Raw genomic sequence first — 19,093 nt, forward strand, 5'->3', positions numbered from 1 at the left:
AGCTCAGTGTCAGGCCCAGATCTATGAACTGTCAATGTGGTGAGGCTCGCAGAGTCCCCGTGGCCCCAGACACCCCCTCCCTGCCCTCCCTTGTGCCCCAGCACCCGAAACTCTCTGGAGGTCACACGTGAATGCCGAGGCACCTGTCCAGTGCACTGAGCCCCCTCTGCGTGGCTTCCTTTCATCTTTACAATCACCGTGTGAAGCAGTTACTGTGATTACCCCCACGGTCCAGAAGCTTGGACGAGTTAGGAAATTTCGCCAGGGCCACAGCTGGAAACCGGCCGAGCGAGGAGGGGCCAGATGGTGCACAGCCTGTTCTCTTGGCCACTCTTTGATGACTCTGCTAAGTAGCAAGCTTTGTGTGAATTTAATGCTAGGGACTTGGATTTTCAACTGGTTGTGTGACTATAGCTAAGTCAGAGGAGCTCTTGGACCTCCACTTCTCACGTCTTTAAAATGAGAAGGTTGGACTAGGTCATCAAAATACCGTGTTCACTAAATAAATGCTTATCGGACAGTTACAATGACTGAGACATGGTCCCTGTCCTCATGGAGCTTGTTGCGAAACTACGGCAGATCTGTCGCCAAACAGTACCTGAGCGGTGCTCGGGAGTCGGTGCAGTTCCGAGGAGGATCAGGAGATAGCAGCCCTCACGGTACTACGGCCCTGACTGAGTGAGCGCAGGCTCCAGGCCCCGAGGACCGAGTGCTTCGCAGACATGGCTGCCTCGCTCTGCCTCGTCGGGGCTGGCCTCCCCTCGCTCTCACGTGACAGACCAGAAAGCCAGGGTGCAGAGCTCTCCAGCATGCCATCTTGCTACAGCTCAGAAGGCTCGAGAACTGCAGTGCGATGGGTCTGACCCCAAGGACCCAAGCACTGTGCTCTTCTCAGCAAGCTTCCAGGCTCCAGCTATTTATAATCTGTGGGAGCTCTTATTCCCACCTGGACTTGCACTTCTTTCAAAGGTGAGGTCTAATGATAACTTGTGAGCAAACGAGAAAGGTCTTCCCACATTCCTTATGTTCACAGACGTGCCTTATAGTATGGGTTTTCTGGCGGAGTAGCTTTCAAAGGTTGAACCTTGGAATCACCTGGAGTACTTACTAAAATGCAGCTTCTGGGGCGCCTAGGTGGCTCAGTCGGTTAAGCGTGTGCCTTCGGCTCAGGTCATGATCTCAGGGTCCTGGGATCGAGCCCCACATCAGGTTCCCTGCTTCTCCCTCTGCCTGCCACTCCCTCTGCTTGTGCTCTCTCTCTCTGGCAAATAAATAAAATCTTTTAAATAAAAAAAATAAAAAATAAAATGCAGTTTCTTGGGTCTCAGTAGAGGGTCTATGGAATCAGAAGGCCCGGGTAGGAGGTCCAGGAATCGGCCTTTCCAACAACCCCCACTGGGAGAATCTTATTCTTGCTAAAATTTGAGGCTGCTGTCCTGGCGGTCTGTCTGAGGCCTGGCAGAACCACCTCGCCATATGCACTATACACATATGATTTCTCTCCAAATTAAATTCTGCGATCGTTTAAAACCCTGTGGTTTCAGTTCTCTGGCATTAAAGACGAAGCTGCCACGGAAGGCATTGCCACATTCATTGCCCCTGAAAGCCAGCTTTTGGGGGGAGAGCTCAAAGGTACTGCCTTTGAAGAGCCGAGCACCGGCTGAAAGCCTTCTTGTACCATGGGGTATAAGGGGCCCTCTGGGATGAGATCCTGCTGTTAAGTCAGGTAGATGCTCTGAGCCACTTGTTTTCCTTCTCTGGATCTTTACCGTTAGGGCTCTGAAGTTCACAAACAGTCCCAGTGCAGAGAGACCCACTGAGCAAGAATTTTAGCCCCCCAATAAGAGCCTTCCACCCATCTGGTGCAGGGACCCCAGGTCAGGAGCCCTGATGAAGTCATGGCCCAGAGCCCCCAGCAGGAGGGTTTTGAGGGGCTACTTGCCTCCTCCCTGCCCCAGCCTGGCCTCCACTGCTCTGAAACCATGTTTTCTGATGGAAGATTCTGGCACAGGGTGTACACTGTGAAGTCAGACCTGGGCTCAAGGCCTGGCCTTACCATTTACCAGCTGGGTGGCGTCACTTTTCTGAGCCTCCATTCCCTCCCTCATGGGACACAGAGCACAACACTACATCCCTCCTGTGCAGTTTATGAGCCTGAAATGAGAGGGTGCACCCTAATTGCCCAGCACACAGTCACTGCTCCGCCCTGGGGAAGGGTTCTCGCCCATTTGCTGAGAAGTCCCCTGTGGCTCACGATCCCTTCGCTAACCAACTTTGGAAATGCTGTGGGACTCCCCCTTGGCTACCTGCTGACTGCCAGGTCCTTCCAGGCCAGAGATGCTGCCACGGACACCTGCTTCTCCCAGGTTCACTCGGTCCCCTCTTTCTTCTTTGCTCTGTTTGGACTTTTGTGATCACATCTCCATTCAACAAAAACACTTAGAAGTCAGGGTCCCATGTTAGGAATCCCGTTAACAATCAGGGAAAAAATAAAGAGTTGTTAACAAAGCTTGGGTGTTAAGACTCCCATCTGTCAATGCAGAGAACTCACTCAGAACCTAACTGTTCTTACTTTAGAAACAATTGCAACAAACCTCAAATTAGAAGCAGGAGAGCTTTTAGAAGCAGGAATGCTGCCGGCATAAGCACTGACTGATAACAGCAAGAATAAATCTTTGGGACCTCAGAGCGAAATGAGAGACAGACAGGGTGGGAGGGAGGTGGGGAGAGAAGGAAGGAGGAATGGACACAGGGACAAGACCTAGCAATCCCAGGTCATTCATTGAAGGACGGCGATTCTCCGAAAGGTGTGGATGGGGATGATTCCTGGGAGTCCACAAGGTCAAAACTATTATATAGTACTCAGACCCAATATGCCTTCTTTCACTCCCGTTCTTTCTATGTTTACAGTGGAGTTTTCCAGAGGTTATGTCGCATGATGACACAGTAGCTGTGAAGGCCAGTGGGGTATGTGCCTGTGTGTTCTTGTGGTTTAAAATTTTCTCAGCTTTAATTGTTAATATTGATAACTATGATCCCCATAAATTGATAACTACTATTCCCCAATTGATACCTACTATTGTCAATATTGATAACTATGATCCCCATAAAATAAAAGTTATGTGGAGTCCTTGATAATTTTCTAATGTGCAAAGGAATCCCAAAGCCAAAAAGTTTCAGAGGGATAAAAGTCACTGTACCCCATAGCCTTGACATTCCCACATGATACCAGAGCAATGTCATGAATTTTCAAATAGAAACCATGGCTGCAGGCCACAAGAAAGCTCCCATGGTCCCCTGCAGTGCCTTCCCAGTAGCATTTACCATGGCCTCCCTCGTGAGTTATTACGCGTCTGTGTGTGTGTGGTATGTGTGAGAGAGAGAGACAGAGAGACAGAGAGACAGAGACAGAGAGGGAGGGAGCATACCCACTGAAACAATATCTTATTCATTTTCTAATCCCCTGAGTGGCACATAATTAGGGCTCAGTCAATATCTTAGAACTGAGTTACTGACTTTCAGTGTATCCGGTGAGGGTGCCGGAGAGGTTTGTGATTCCATTTATAAAGATTTCCTTTGCAACAGCTAAAATTTACCTAAGATGCTTTTATGATTTTAAGTGGTTTCCTACTTCAAGGAGGGAAATCTACCCACCCAGAAGCCTTGCTCAGGTGGCATTGCCAGGGCTGGGGCTGTGGAGGCAGCAGGGCCTCCAGGTCCCTTGCACTTGGGCTGTGAGGTGAGTCGCGCCCCCTGGCATTGTGCGACTCGGCAGCTCTAGGAATCACACAAACGTGGAATTAGCCTGGCTCCACCTCTTTCACGCTGTGCAAACATCCCACAGCCTCCCTCGGCCTCAGTCCTCTTCTGGAACACAGGTATCCCAGCAGGACCTGCTCACAGATGAGGCGGGGCATACACAGCCCCTATCTCAGTGCCCAACAGCAGAGAGAGCTCATGAGGTGGTAGCTGATGGGATCAGCCTTGAGCTCATTTCCAACAGATTTCAGGTGATGATGGAATGCCACAGAGAGACGGCCACATCACATTTTTTCCAACAAGTGCCACTATCTGTACATACGATTCTATTTTTTTAAAAGTCCTGGCGTGGTCATCTGCTCATGCCCTCTCTCATCAAATACATATGGAGCACCAGCACTGAGCAGGCCCCAGACTAGATGCGAAGGAAGTTGAGATTCCAAGGGCAGTCTACCCTGTCTAGAGCCTCACAGCCTGCTATGGGAGCAGACACTCCTGGAGACTCGCACAGCACAAATCAGCAAGGTAAATACAATGACAGCCGCAACAGCTGACTTGGGGTGAGCGTTTACTCTGTTTGGGGAAAGGCACTTCTCATGCATGACCTAATTAATCTTCACAGCAACCCTCTAAGGCAGGTGTTATTATGACCCCCTGTATAGAGGTGGAAACTGAGTCATAGGCTAAGTAACTTTCGAAGGTCCCACAATTAATGAATGGAGCGTGAACGTGAACCTACGCAGTCTGGCTCCTGGGCTGGTTCTCTTATGCACAATGTTACAGCCCCTCTACCACACACAGACCTTGTTAACTGTAAGTCGGAGTCTGGTTGTTTCCTTAGGAGGGCCCAGGGTGGAGAGAAGCACATGGCGCTGGGAGTCCAGAGACTATAAGCCAAAGGCCTGGCTCTTCTGTGGCCTCTGTGTGATTGCAAGCAAAACACTTCTCTTCTCTGAGCCTTGGTTTCTTCCTCTAAAAAATAGGTGTGAACATGGGACCTATCTCAAAACTTGTTGGTGGGGTTGTATAAAATACTGCAAGGCAATCTAGTGAGTGAGGGAGCCAGGGCCAGTCGAGGCTTCACTGACTGTGTGACCCTGGAGGACTTACTTAACCACTCTGAGCCATAAAATGCTTGGTAGTATATTTAAATGAGATTGTAAGTATGAAGGGCTTAGCAAAGCTCACAAGAATCATTTGACATGGTTAGCTTTTAGTATTCTGCACAAGTGACTAGCAAGTCACAAAGCAGGATAGTACTACTACTGTAACAAAGCTGGTCTAAGGCGAACCAAGTCCCAAGTTACTGTTTGGGACAGGGACACATCAATGACCTCATGGTTGTGGCATGCTCCAGTCTTTAAAACACCATGTGCTGTAGGGTTTTGCAACTCCCGTGTGGTCTCAACCAGCGGGATCAGCATCACCCGGGAGCTCACTGGAAATGCAGAATCTCAGGTCCCGCCCCAGACCTGAGCCAGCCTCTGCATTTCGATGAGATCCCCAGGTAATTCCTCTACACACTCAAGTTTGGAAAATGCTGGTAAAGCATGGAAGACTGGTGATAACGGTTTGGGGCCTGGGGTAGGAAGGGTTAATGTTTAGTTTGGCTCCCACCAAAGCACCGGAAACAGAAGGTTCCAGAGATTGAAGTGTATGAACTGATGGGACAGGAAGGCTCCCTTCCTGCCTGTGTCCTGGATGGCGGGGGGCTCCAGCCTGGGACCTGCACTGAGCCTCAAGCTGCGGTGGGAAAGGACCCCTGGACCTGGACAGCCGAGGGCATGCTGGGACAAAGGCAGGCCTCAGAGCCTCTGCTTGGGCTGCCTGGGCTCAGAGTTGCCAGGCTGAAGCCCGGGGTGTCCGTCCTCAGGCCAAGGCCATATGACGTCTGAGGCAGAGTGGGGAGGCCCAGAGGAACGTCATGGCTAACTGAGCGGGGCTCTCCCTCCGGAGCGGGTGGCCAGCCCTGGGACAGCTGTGGGAGGGCTGCTGAGGTCTCCGTGTTGCACCCGGCCTTACCACCCCCCCCCCCCCCCCCCCCCCCCGCCACCGTGCTGCCCTGGCCTCTGGTGGGTGGGGGCGGGGCCGGATCCTGACCCCGGGCCCCGCTGTGCTTCCTCCTCAGCGCTCGAGCAGCTGCTCCCTGAGCTCACGGGGCTGCTCAGCCTCCTGGACCATGAGTACCTCAGTGACACTGCCCTGGAGAAGAAGATGGCTGTGGCCTCCATCCTGCAGAGCCTGCAGCCCCTCCCAGGTCAGCCATCGGCACTCCGCCCCCAGCTCCTCAAGAACCTTCAGGAACTCCCCAGGGCCTGCGGCGCACGGAGGCCGGAGCCTCACAGCGTGGGCACCACACACGTCCATGGCCTGGCCGGCGTCCTCGTCCCCTTTGTCGTTCTCCACCCTGGCCGGGCTCTTCGTCCCCCTCCATCTGCAGCCCACTAAAGCCCATGTCCACAGCTACCACACCCACTCACACGCACACCCCACACTCGCGCACGGTACCCCCGTGACACACTCGGCACGCTCGCACAGCTCACGTGACCAGGACGCACAGCGCACCGCTCCCACCCCCCACCCCCTCGCACGCGGCACACACGCCGCACACGCCCCCCCCACCAGCCCCACGGCCCCTCCGCCCCCCGTCCGTTCGGCAGCAGGGCCTCCCCGTCCACTCCCGCCTTTTCTCGACACCCCAGGTCAGCCCAGCGCGCAGTAAACTCAGACGGGCCGCCCTGCGTCCCGCAGTGTTGCGGGCGTCTGAGAGATGGGGGGCGGGGGCGTCCCCACCGGGTGACTCTCGGAGCCTCACTTCCAGTGACAAGACAGGCCGATGTCATCAGCAGCCCTCACAGGACCGTGGGAGGGTAGTAGGGGGCAGTTTGCCACCCGTGCTCGGCCCTGTCCCCTGGCCGTCCCCGGAGCACCTTACCTGTTCTGTTTTCTATACTGGGCTCTGAGCATCCTTCCACTTGGAAAAGGAGATGCTCAGGAACAATGTAAAAATCAGAACAAAGCTTGAAAACCAGGGAGCTTATTTAGGATGTGCACATGCTTTGTCAACGGTGCAGTGTCCTGAGTGGGCTTGAGTCCCAGTGGCGGGGCGGGGGGGGGGAGACCCGGCTGTCGTCAGAGTGGGCAGCAGCAGAACCCCCCTTCCTCCTCACTGCTGACATGCTCCCCCTCTCCTCACAGCCAAAGAAGTCTCCTACCTGTATGTGAACACAGCGGACCTCCACTCCGGGCCCAGCTTCGTGGAGTCCCTCTTTGAAGAGTTCGGTAAGGCACCCTCTCCCAACCCCAGCTGGGAGCTGTCCCCTCCCTGAGTGTGCAGGCCCACTGCCCCAGTCTCCGGAAGGGTCCTCAGATTGTGTGGGGGCCTGGCTCTAGCGTTGCAATACTGAGTCACGTTGGGCAGGTCCCTTGACCTCTCTGGGCCCTGCCAGCTCTGAAAGTCTAGTCAAAATCTGTATGGTGACAGGAAGTCATCCCCAGGATTTGAGGAAAGGTAGGGAGGAACGTGCAGGCCAAAGAAGGTGCTGTCTCTCCTGCTGCTCACATCCACTGGTGGTGGCCGCCTGACCCCTGGGTTGAGCCATCCTGCGCCCCAGCAGAGAGGGGAGCTGCGGGGGGGTATCGTGGGCGTGGGAGCAGGCACACCGGGAGGCGGGCAGGGTGTGTGCGCCCCCTGATCCATCCCGAGGGAAGACAGCACTATTCTGCTTCAAGAAAGCTGTGGGTCAGGTGAAAGTTTCAGGGATGGAGAGACTGACGGAAGACCCGGTGCCTTCATAACCCACTTCTTGAAAATCTCCAAAGCACCACACGAGATATCTCATTTGGCCCTCTTGATAACCCTGGCAGACAGACAAGGCGAGGGATTATTGGGACCAGTTTACAGAGAAGACTAAGTCTCAGAGTGATGAAGTCGCTTGCCCAGGGTTTCTAACGAAGGAGGTGGTAGAGGCCTCCTGACCCCAGATCCAGGCTTCTTCCCATTCTACCGTGCTCATCCCTGGCTTGCTCTGCCCCAATGGCCTGCCCCTCGGTAGACTGTGACCTGAGCGACCTCCGGGACATGCCAGAGGATGACGGGGAGACCTGCAAAGGAGCCAGCCCTGAGCCAGCCAAGAGCCCGTCTCTGAGACACGTGAGTCATGGCCTGGGTTCCCACACCCTCCGGCCCTCTGTCCCTCTGAAGTGGCCAGTGAAGCTCTCCCCCCAATGCTTGGGTCCCTCCTGCCTGTGCAGGACCCTGTTCTAAGGGGAGAAACAGGTTGTGAGAACATTTCAGTGACTCATTATGTGCTCACTGCGCCCACGCTGAGCAGGGATAATGTGGTGAACTGATCTGTCAGTTCAGGCACAAAGGACGTTCCCCACCCCAACTTCTGATTGCCATAATAAACGTGGAGTGTGAGGAAAGCTCCGGACCAGGGCTTGGTGGCCTCTGCCCTCCTCCTGCTGCCATGTGGTCTTAAACAAATCACCTCCCCTTTCTGAGCCTGTTTTTCACTTACAAAATAAAGGTTTGAATCGTATCTAGGGTTCCCAGCCTTCATCCACGGAATTAAGGCAAAGGGCCCATAATCACATCAAACACTCTCTGTCAACTGCATAATTCACTATCATCATCACCATCCAATGGTACCAACTGTTGACCCCTTACTACATCCTTTACATGCTCACAATAACTGAATGAGGTTGGCATCATTGTTATCCCCATTTTACAGGTGAGGAAATGAGACTTAGCGTAAGCGACATGTCAGTGCCCACAGCTCATAAGTGACAGAGCTTAATCCCGGTGAAGCAGGGGTGCCCTGGCCCCAGAGCCTAAGCTCTTAGCCACGAGGCCGTGCTGCCTCACTAAGTAACGTGTCTTCCATGTACTTGTCTTGCTGTTCCTCACAGGTGTGTAGATATGGTTGCAGAGCATTGCAGAACTCACAGTAGTTTTTGATCACTTTGCATGCGCTTACTTAATCAAAAGCCTGACTACGCCTATGTGGCACTCCACAAAACTTTTAGATCTTACGGAGAAGCCCTGATGCTGAAATAAGTTGGGCAAGAAGTAGAGGACCAAGCAAACTCTCAGGGTTCCCACCTCTGCCTTCTGCCACCCTGTCGGAAGTTCCGGCTTCACCTTCAGAACATGCATCCCGCCTCCTCGGGGCTCCTGCCTCTCTCTGCCCCAGCCTCCTTGCCGTCACCCCACCGGCTCCCTCTGCTCTCCTGGCCTTCTTGGTCTTATCTGCCTCCTTTGTCCCCCTTCAGGCAGCTGACCTGCCTCCACCGCTTCCCCAAAGGCCTCCGCCCGAGGACTACTATGAAGAGGCCCTTCCCCTGGGCCCGGGCAAGTCCCCTGAGTACATCAGCTCCCACAGTAAGTTCTGGTCCCCCCAGGGGGACTCCTCTCCTAAAGCTCCCGTGTGTCCCTCTAGGGCTGGAGCTCCAAGCCCGGCACCTGCCCAGCCCTGCCCACATCCTGGGGAGAAGCTGCCTGAGCCCCTGGCCTCTCTAATGAAGGCCTGGGGAGGCCAGTGGGCCTAGACCCGGGGATCAGGGGCTTGGTTCCAGCCCCAGTTCTGTGCGGTCTTGGACAATCCCCTTCCCTACTCTGAAAATAAGAAGGGGCTGGATACATGCATATAAATGTGCGGGGACAGAGGTACACAGACGGCCACTGAAGCTGGTGCTCCCCCACATGCTCCTCCTCGGTAGACCCGGTGAACTGGTTTGTACTTCAGCCTGGCCACACCTGAGAGGAGAAGTAAGTTATAAAGTGAACGTGTGGGGTAAAAAAAGCACGTGGCCAAAATCAAAAGGTCTTCCTATTGTGGGCACCCCAGGGAATTCAAATCTCTTAAATTGGCCACAAAGGACAGTCTCTGGATTTGGACTCCTCTTTCCATGGGTTCCCTCCAGCACTGAAACAACTGGCCGTTTTTTTGAGGATCAGATAAGTCACTGGCTTGGATATAGGAACTTAACATCACACACAAGAAACTATATTATGGTTTTTGGGTGACCCAGCATTTGTAGTTGAACTTTTATAAGATAATGTTTATGTGGTGCTCTACTCTCATTCAGTAGCACAGTGGAGTATTTTCCAACTGCCAAAAAATAAATGAAATAGGTCTGTCTGTGCTGATCAGAAATGAATTCCAAGATACCTTCGTTGATAAAAACCTCGAACACAGAATACTGCCTATTATATGATTCCATTTGTTCCTTAATACGGTACACACACACTCATGCGTTCATTTTAGCAATTTTTCTAGGATATGCAAGAAACCGGGAACAGTGTTTCCCTGTAGAAATCTGGGTGAAGGGAACATAATATTTTCCCATTCATACTCTTATACTGATTGTGCTTATCACCATGGTCATATTTTTTTTTATTGTAACAAAATATACATAACATAAAATGGACCATTTCAACCACTTTAAAGTGCCCAATCAGGGACATTTAGTACACTCACCGTGTTGGGCAGCCATCGGCTCTACCCAGTTCCCAGACATTTTCATCACTCAAGGGGGAAAGCGCATACCCATTAAGCAGTCACTCTCACTCCCCTTTTCCCCTGAGCCTCTGGCAACCACCAATCTCCTTTCTGTCTCTGTGGATTGGCCAATTCTGAATATTTCACATAAATAGAACCTTACAATGTGTGGCCTCTGGTGTCTGGCTTATTTCCCTTAGTATAACGTTTTCAAGGTTAACCTGTATCACTGCATGAATCAGTACTCCTCTCCTTCTTAGGGCCACGTCATCGTCCATTGTATGGATAGACCACATTTTGTTCAGTCAGTTGATGGACATTTGGGTTTTTTTCCTCCTTGGGCTACTGTGGTATATTATTTTTAGGATTAACCAACTAGTGAAAACAAAGTGAAATGGTGGGGTTGGACCAGGTGATCAGTGGCTCTCTTCAGCCTTGAAAGTCTTGCGGTCTGTGTTGCTGTAAGCAGCTGTTTGGATGTGAAGCAGCTGACTTTGTTCTATTTTATCCACTTGAGGACAGGAGAGGAAGGTGAGGACAAAGTGCTGCTGAGCCCTGAATCCCAGGTCAAACCCCTCGGCTGGGTGAAACTGTTCTACCTCCCCAGGGAGCTCACACTCCTCTCCCATGGGGCCGCGGGGATCCTGGGCCAGGAGGGAAGGGCGGGCCTCAGGAAGGGCCAGGGGGCTGGACCAGGGAGAGGGTGCCAAGCCCGTCGGGGAACATCCTTCCTCTTACACAGTGACCAGCCCAGCCAGGTATTCAAGAGCGCTGCCCCGGGTGTCCCCTCCCTCTTCCCCATCGCACCCCTGCCCCCCCACCCCCGCTCCACCCATCCATCTCACAGGATATTACCGGCATCTGAGGCCTCAGAGGACCTGCTGGGAAGGGCAGGCTCTGCTCATCACTTGGGAGACAGCACTGGGTATCCCAGTCGCTGGGAATTTCAGTGCTGCTGTCCTCAGGAAACAGATGGATGGCAGGGGCTGGGAGCCCAGAGCAGCACTTTGAAGAACAGTGTGGTACGAGAGCCAGTTGGACTGCATGAAGGAAGTCTTCCTGGAAGAGGGATGTGCATCTATTCCCTGAGCTGACAACCTCAGTTCTCATGCAGGTTCTGACCCTAGCAAACGGTGTACGGCTGCAGGGCTCCCATCTGTAAAATGGGGCTCATACCTACCTCCCTGCTTTGTAGGAATCAAAGGAGATGGTAATAATAATGACATCTGGCATCTGTTCAGCACATTCAGTGTGCCAGGCACTGTGCCAAGAGCTTATATGCATTGTATCACTAGTCCGAGGTGGGAACTGCTCCCGTCACCGTAGGTGAAGACCGTGAAATGCAGAGAAACTGGGGGCTTTTATGGCCAATAAATGGTGGTGACAGATTTCACCTCAAATCTGGTCAAACCCAAAGCACATGCCCTTAACCCACTGACCTTCAGAGTGTGCCCCAGGGGCCATCTGCATCAAAATAACCTTAGTTGTTTAAAAAAAAATCCGATTTCTTGGAGTTCCATATAGTTTCCATTTGTACATGTTTTTTAATGTCCTGTTAAACAGGTTTTTTTAAAATGCAGATTCCTCAGCTCAGCCCACACCCACACTGGTGAATCAGAATCTCTAGGGAGACAGTCCAGGGATCTGCATTTTAAAGAGACCCCCAGTAATTCTGATGCAGAATACAGTTTCAGATAGCACCCCCTACACCCCTGCACTGTGCTGCCCCTGAGTGGGAGTGTGCTGGGAACATTCCATGCAGGGAGCTGTTGTGTTCACTATTGTATGAGCTATACCATTAACTCCTCTAGTCCAGGTCCTCCCCGTAGTCACAGAAGTTTAGGAGAATCTCCATCACAAGAGGGAGCATACGCATCAGGAAGGGAGCAGAAGGACTGAAGTGGCAGAAGATGAGGGGGGCTGAGCCCAGGCAGCTGGAGCACCACTCCTTGCAGTATAGGGACAAGGGCTGTGACCAAGACACACACACACACACACACACACATACACACACACACACCCCCCACCACCACCACCATCCCACCGCTGTGGGATCACTGAGGAGGAGCTGACTATGCTCTGTCTGAGAAGGTCAGAAGAAAGATCTTTGAGCTGGGCCGGGCGCCTGGGTGGCTCAGTTGGTTAAGCGACTGCCTTCGGCTCAGGTCACGATCCTGGAGTCCCGGGATCGAGTCCCGCATCGGGCTCCCTGCTCAGCAGGGAGTCTGCTTCTCCCTCTGACCCTCCCCCCTCTCATGCTCTCTCTCTCTATCTCATTCTCTCTCTCAAATAAATAAATAAAATCTTTAAAAAAAAAAAAGGTCTTTGAGCTGAGTATTAAAGGATGAGTAGGAGTTCTCTAGCAGAAGCTAAGAGAGCACACGGAATAGCATGAACACAGCCCTGGAGGTGTGACAGGCCCAACAGGGCAGCTCCTGGTGACAGAAACACAGAGAGCTTGTGGGAAGCTGGAGCAGATGACATGCAGAGAAGAGGCCCCTCACCCTGGCCAGGGAGCTGCACTCTCTCTTCCCCAAGGAGGGACATGTTGTCTGAGGTCTTCCCCAGCCATGGCCCCTGCAGTCTGCCTGTCTTTCTCCAAGGTGCCGCTCCTTCTACCAACCCCACAGATGGCTGCAGCCCAGCCCACTCCATCATGGATGGCTACTACGAGGATGCAGACAGCAGCTACCCCACGACCAGGATGAATGGGGACCTAAAGAACTCCTGTAAGTACCGAGAAGGTGTTCAGAATGGTCCTGTCCTCAGAGAGAAGGCTTTGACCTGACCATTGGCATGCACATGCATACCAGCCCCTCTGGGTTGCCACAGAGGCCCCAAGCCCTTGTACTCATGACCCTGGGGTCAGTGGAAAGGCATGGGAGTTGGGAGCTGGGATCTAGCCATTGCCCTGACCCTTGATGACTGACTTTGAATGAGGCATTTGTTCTCTTTGAGCCTCCAGTTGCCTTCTGTATAAAGTGGGGATTTGCTGGGTGCTGTGAGAGTCACCTGAGACTAAGGCACGGAGATGATGGGGTATGACAGTAGCTGATGTTAGTGGAGTACTCACCAAGTGCCAGACACTGGGCTGAACACTCTACAGTCCCTGATCCTAAGAACCTGATGAGGTTATAATGTCATTGATTGTGACCATTTTACTGATAAGAAAACTGAAGCTCTGAGAAGTGAAGTCACCGAGGTCGCAAAGCCACCGGTAAATCTACACAACACTGTGCCCGTGTGGGGGTGTAGAGATCACCATGGTCACACCTCATGCCCACCCCCTCCTGGTCCTCGAATCCCAGGGTAAGGACACCTGCAGAAGGGTAAGAAGGTGCCTCCCAGGCGAGGACACAGTAACGGGCCCTTTCCCGTGGCTCCCACAGACAATGACTCTGACCCAATGAGCAGCTCCTACGAGTCCTATGATGAGGAGGAGGAGGAAGGGAAAGGGCCACAGCCCACGCACCAGTGGCCCTCGGAGGAGGCCTCCATGCACCTGGTGAGGGACAGCAGGATATGTGCCTTCCTGCTACGGAAAAAGCGCTTCGGGCAGTGGGCCAAGCAGCTGACCGTCATCAAGGAGGACCAGCTCCTGGTGAGTGGCTGCGGAAGTGTGCCTCTAGGCCTCACATGGACTTATGTGTGTGTGTGTGTGTGCCTGTGTGTGTGTGTGCGTGTACGTGTGTGTGTGTGTGCAGGCATGTCTGCCTGTGTTCCTCTGGGCTTGCTTTGTGCACAGAGGCTCAGTGCTTCTGAGATCAGGGCTCTCCCACTGGAACAGAATGAACACACACACACACACACACACACACACACACATACTCAAAGACCTGATATAGACTTTACCAAGTTTTTGTTTCTCCAGGAATGAACTTTTATCAGTTTAAAACAATGTTTATTGTTTTCATAATGCAACTAAATGTGTTTATATATAAAACTAGAGAAAAACATAATGAAAATGATTTTTAAAGCCACCTAAAATCCCATCGACCAAGAGCTAACCACAGTTAAGTTTTTTTTTTTTTAAAGATTTTATTTATTTATTTGACAGAGAGAGAGACAGCGAGAGAGGGAACACAAGCAGGGGGAGTGGGAGAGGGAGAGGCAGGCTTCCCGCTGAGCAGGGAGCCCGATGCAGGGCTCGATCCCAGGACCCCGGGATCATGATCGGAGCCGAAGGCAACGCTTAACAAATGAGCCACCCAGGCGCCCCTACTGTTAAGTTTTAATATCCATGTTTCCACTCTCATTTCCATTCATTTGCCTTTTCTAAAACTGAGCCCACGCAGCACTTACTATGGAACTTGTTTCTTAGTTTTTTTTTTTAATTTGCCATCTCTCATCGCCATCATTTCATAAAAGAAAATATACCTTTAATTCCAGAGTAGGAATACAGACATAATTTCAGAAAAAAATTATTGGTTCTTTACCCCAAAATCCATTGAGAAGTCTTATCCAACATATATCCACTTGAAACATGATTTTTTTCTCATCCTGGAGCAGTGAAAAGCTCACCCCAGGCCAGAACCAGTCCAAAGGTCATGACTTATTTCTTCCCACTCCTTATGCCATTTTTTTCTTGAAATATTGCATTGGTTAGGATCTCCAACACAATGTAAATAGAAGTGGTGAGAGCAGGCGTCCTTGTCTCAGTCCAAAGCTCAAAGGGAAAGTTGCAGTAATTCACTATTAAGGCTGATGTTTGCTGTGGGTGGTTTGTAGAAGCTCCTTATTATCACATTAAGGAAGTTTCCATCTATTTCTCTAGTTTGCTAAGAGTTTATATTACAAACTGGTGGAGAATTTACCAAATGCCTTTTCCATTTATATTGAGATGTGGCTTTTCTCCTAATTTTCCATTAATATGATGAATTATAGGGTTGGTTTTTGAAGGCTAATGCATTCTTGCAATCCTAGAATAAACTCTATTTCGTCTTGATACAGTATGCTTTTATATGTGTCTAGATTCTATTTGCTAGTGGTTTTTTGAGGGCTTTTGCCACCATGTTGAGATTAACCTATCATTTTCCTTTTTTGTAATGTCATTGTCAGGTTCTGGTATCAAGGTAATGCTGGCTTCATAATAAGAACTGGGAAGTGAGGGGGTCCTTACTGATAAACTACTGACTTCCCAAGCCCAACCCTCCACCTCTGCTAGAATTCTCTCTCCCACATTCCTGCTAGGTAGCACATTAGTAGCAGGGAGCTGGCTTCCTTCCAAGCCAGGCTGTTTCTTCTCTGGTTCTTTAGACTAGAATGGTCTTCCTAGTATTGTGCTAAAATCTGCCTCTTCCTAATAGGTGGCTGTGCCCCTGGGGCCCCTCGGTAGCCCTTGAGATCTGAAGGTTGTCCAAATATGCCCTCCTTCCAGGCTTCTTTTCTCTGGGGTGAATAGCCACAGCCCCTATCTTCATGCAGTGCCCACAGCTGGGCTAGGGGTGGGGAGGGGGTAGGTCGAGCTCCCCCAAGTCTTTGTGTGAGGGCATCTCCCTCCTCTGCCCTCCAGTCCAGAAGGGTGAGCCCTTCTCTTCCTGTCCAGTGTTACAAAAGCTCCAAGGACCGGCAGCCGCATCTGAGGCTGGCGCTGGATGTCTGCAGCGTCACCTACGTGCCCAAGGACAGCCGGCACAAGAGGCACGAGCTGCGCTTCTCCCAGGGGGCTACCGAGCTCTTGGTGCTGGCACTGCAGAGCCGGGAGCAAGCCGAGGAGTGGCTGAAGGTACATGGCACCTGCCCTTCCTTTCCCCCTTCCCCAGGTCCAGCTTTCAGCCAGGTGGGCTCCAGTCCCTGGAAGAACAGGCCTTGCTCAGGGGAGGGGTGGCGATCAGAACCCTGTGCGTGGCTAGGGCTGACATGTGGAAGTGGGCTTCAGACATCTCCAGGAGACAGACCTCAGGCTGAAGTAATGCCTTCTTTCTAGTGATTTGAATCCTCTAACATCCTCACTGTGGGCTTGTCTAGCCTGCATATGTATACCTCCTGGAATGCGGAGCTTAGTATCTTTGAAGGAAACACATTTTATCATTAGATAAGCTAAACCTTTAAAAAAAATTAAAAAGAGGAAATCCTTCCTGTCTTAGGTGAAATGTGTATCCTCGGAACAACCACCTGTGGCCCAGCTTCCACATCTTGCCTCGGACTGTAGAACAATTAGTTACTGAGTACTGAGCGCGCATTTTGTGCCATGCTTCATGCTAACAGCGTTACATACTTGACCTCATTTACTCTCTGCAATGGGACTATTACCGTTCCCATTTTACAGATGAGGAAACTGAGGCCTAGGAATCTTCTGTGACTTGCCAAAAGTCACCCACCTAAGTTGTCAGGGCCAAGAGTAGAAGTTACCAAGGAAATCTACTCCAAAGGCCATAGGCAGGGTGGCACAGTGATGACAAGGGAGGACTTGAGTTCAGGTCCCAGGCCTAAATGGCACTTACTGGCTATGTGATCTTCAAATGACTTTGCCTATCTGTGCCTCAGTCTCCTCTTCCGTAAAATGGTTCTTGTAAAGATTCTAGAGAGCATTTAATATAGAGCTGCCAGACAGTAAGTACTCAGTAACTGTGAGTGATCACTGTGTCCTGGTGGTGGAGCCACCATCCCCAGTCCCTTACTTCAGGCCGCCACGTCCCTGCACCCTGGCCAGCTTCCCCTCTGGCACCTTTCTCCCTCATCCTGTGATCCTCCTGCTGGGACAAAGAAACCAGACACCTCCCTCCCTCCCCATCCTCCCTTCCTTCCTGTGATAACCAGCTCTCCCCCTGGGAGGTTTAGTGCTGCTCATTATCTTTGTCTCAGGGGGGGAAAGAAGGGAGAGAACCTGCCTGCTGGGGGAGCCTCTGCCCTCCAGGGGCCAGGGGGGCCAGAAGAAGGAGCCCTAGACTGGAGACCGAGACTGGAGTCAAGCCTGGACTAGAGACTGTGTTGACATCCCGATACGGGGAGGTCATTAGCCCAGAGATTCAGGGCAGGCAACCACGGCTTCGCTTCTCGGAGCCCCATCATTCTCTTCTGTGATGTGGGGATCCCAGTTGTCTCTGCCCCTCGAGGCCACTGTGTTAATACAACAGGATAATCCATGTAAAACCGCAGATGGGTGAGCAACAGGTGACGGCCGCCATTATTTCATGGTCTGGATGCTTCTGCAATGTGAGTGAGTGCCCTGGAATCTCCATGTCCACACCTTTGAAATGGAGGGGGTAGCCCCCGGCTGCCTGCAGGCTGTTGCCAAGGTTCCACACTGTCACGGGAGCCAGTCCCTCGTGCTTGTGCGGGGGGTCCTGGGTCATGTGGCCCTTCACACCCATGATCTCACTGGTCCTCAGGCAACCCAAGGACGTAAGCAGAGGACAGTATTATCCCCATGTGACAGACAGGGAAACTAAGGCCCAGAGGAGGAAAGTGGCTTTCACAAGACTGCACAATTGATTAGCAACGGAGCCCGGTCTAGAAGCCATGCCTCTTGTTCCCCAGCCCCCTCTCTTTTCAATTCAAGGGGAAAGCCTGTTCAAACCCCGATGTGCAGGAGGCCACATCAACCCATTCCCACTGCCCAGGGATCTCAGCCCCGCTGCTCGATGGCCTTGACTGCACAGACCCCGTTCTTCTTCTGCCTCTACGGTACCCCTGCCCACCTGCTCACGGCTGTGCATCCTCTCCGCAGGTCATCCGAGAGGTGAGCAGGCCTGCCGGGGCGGCCGAGGGCACAGACGTGCCCCAATCCCCAGTCCTCCTGTGCAAGCTGGACCTAGACAAGGTACGTCCTCTGTGCCAGGCAGCGGGGACTCAATACGGGCTCTGCCCCGGGGGGAACCACGGGCCGGTGGTGAAGCCAGGCACCTGCCTCAGACAAGCCATGAGTGCCCCGCTTGGAGCTGGCACAAGTCGGCGCTCGGTCTGTGTCTCCTGAATGAATGCAAGCATGAATGAATGAATACCCACGTCCAAGGCGCAGTGTGAGCCCGAGGAGGGAGTGACTAGCCCCGCCAGGACAGGAGGAGGTCACAGTTGAACGGATCCATGAAAAGCAAATTGGAAGCTGTCAGAGGAGTGTACCCCACTGGGACGGGAGTGAAGTGGACACTTGGTAGTTGCTCAGGCAGCTGCTTTGCCGGGTGCCGGTGGGTGATCAAGGGAGTCAGCCCCCAACCTACACACATGAGTCTTGCATGACGTAATAAAGGTTAATGTTTCTAGAATATGACTGTGTGGCCAGCAATGTCTGGTAGGCTTTACACGTATTACCTACTTTCATTTTTATGACAGCTCTTTGACGAGTTCCGTTTTCAGATGAGGAAGCTGGGACACAGAGAGGCTAACCCCGAGTCCCATAGTTAATAAGAAGCAGAGCAAGGTTGTATACCTAGACACCTGGCTCTTGATGACTTTGCCCCCCATCTCTCAAGGGGGCCGAGCTGAGCTCTGCTTGCCGAGTCATTCGTGAGCCCCGTGCCCCAGGCATTGTGCTGAGCACGCAGGTGCAAAGCTAACGGTAGTTCACACCCACCCTGCACAACCCCCCGGGGGGGGGGGTTCTGACACAAAAGCCCAGCTGTGTGAGCGCTGGGAGGGAAAAGCACCAGGTACCCTGGGAGCGTCTGCCAGGGGCCTGCTCTTGTCTTAGGTGTCAGGGAAGTTTCTCTGAGAGAGCACATTTATGATGAGGGTGAACAACTAGAAAGGAGGGGGACAGAAAGGGCATTCCAAGCTGAGGGAGCAGGCCCCAGAGCAGGGGGAAGCAAATGGAAGGTGGCCAGCGTGGCTGGATTCAGACAGAAGGGGGCTCGTTTGGGGCGCCTGGGTGGCTCAGTTGGTTAAGTGAC

At 52.3% G+C, this 19,093-nt stretch overlaps 1 protein-coding gene across 3 annotated transcripts in view; it reads left to right on the forward strand.

Annotated features, from left to right (window-relative positions):
• AFAP1L1 (actin filament associated protein 1 like 1) overlaps positions 1-19,093 on the forward strand; it is a 62,076-nt gene that overhangs the window by 20,468 nt on the left and 22,515 nt on the right. For all 3 annotated transcript variants that reach the window (XM_081826151.1, XM_081826152.1, XM_081826153.1), the window contains exons 2-9: positions 5,888-6,016; positions 6,958-7,041; positions 7,815-7,912; positions 9,037-9,145; positions 12,869-12,994; positions 13,655-13,866; positions 15,811-15,990; positions 17,935-18,027. In XM_081826151.1, coding sequence (XP_081682277.1) covers positions 5,888-6,016; positions 6,958-7,041; positions 7,815-7,912; positions 9,037-9,145; positions 12,869-12,994; positions 13,655-13,866; positions 15,811-15,990; positions 17,935-18,027 — 1,031 coding nt within the window. The remainder of the gene's footprint in view (positions 1-5,887; positions 6,017-6,957; positions 7,042-7,814; positions 7,913-9,036; positions 9,146-12,868; positions 12,995-13,654; positions 13,867-15,810; positions 15,991-17,934; positions 18,028-19,093) is intronic.

The sequence above is a fragment of the Leptonychotes weddellii genome, chromosome 7, assembly GCF_054177405.1.
Source record: "Leptonychotes weddellii isolate Sample4059 chromosome 7, ASM5417740v2, whole genome shotgun sequence".
NCBI lineage: Eukaryota > Metazoa > Chordata > Mammalia > Carnivora > Phocidae > Leptonychotes > Leptonychotes weddellii.